General features: G+C 67.5%; 1 protein-coding gene across 5 annotated transcripts in view; it reads right to left on the reverse strand.

The window, feature by feature from the left end:
* The window catches only part of GATA3 (GATA binding protein 3), a 41,806-nt gene extending 41,353 nt beyond the window's left edge, over positions 1-453 (reverse strand). For all 5 annotated transcript variants that reach the window (XM_019509594.1, XM_019509592.1, XM_019509593.1 and 2 more), the window contains exon 1: positions 168-453. In XM_019509594.1, coding sequence (XP_019365139.1) covers positions 168-408 — 241 coding nt within the window. In that variant the 5' untranslated portion in view covers positions 409-453. The remainder of the gene's footprint in view (positions 1-167) is intronic.
* Between the last annotated feature and the right edge of the window lie 6 nt (positions 454-459).

Consider the following 459-nt stretch of genomic DNA (forward strand, 5'->3'; position numbering starts at 1 on the left):
AAAAAAAAAAAAAAAAAGAGCAACCCTAATCCGCTTGCTCCCCACTAGCACGGGTTTTGTCCCGGCGCTGCGGGCCTGGGCGGCTCCGTGTGTCCGCGCTAGGCCCCGGCTCTGCAGGCCGCGGGGTGCGGGCGGAGGGGGCTCCCACCCCCGGGCCCCGCACTCACCGTGGTGGGCAGCCGGGTACCGCTGCACGGTGGCTCGCACGGAGTTGCCGTAGTAGGGGGGCACGGGGTTGCCTTGTCCATCGATGTTAAAAAGTACATCCACCTCCTCGGCCAGAGGGTACTGCGTGGGGTCCATGTAGGAGTGGCCCAGCCCGGGGTGGTGGGAGTCCGGGTGCTGCCCGTTGAGCACGGCCGGGTGGTGGTGGCTGACCCACCGCGGCTGATCCGCGGACACCTCCATCTTCGGGCGGGTGCGGGTGTCTTCCTCCTCCTCCTCCTCCTCCTCCTCCTC

The sequence above is a fragment of the Gavialis gangeticus genome, unplaced genomic scaffold (assembly GCF_001723915.1).
Source record: "Gavialis gangeticus isolate Ggan-Ray unplaced genomic scaffold, GavGan_comp1, whole genome shotgun sequence".
In the NCBI taxonomy this organism is placed as follows: domain Eukaryota; kingdom Metazoa; phylum Chordata; order Crocodylia; family Gavialidae; genus Gavialis; species Gavialis gangeticus.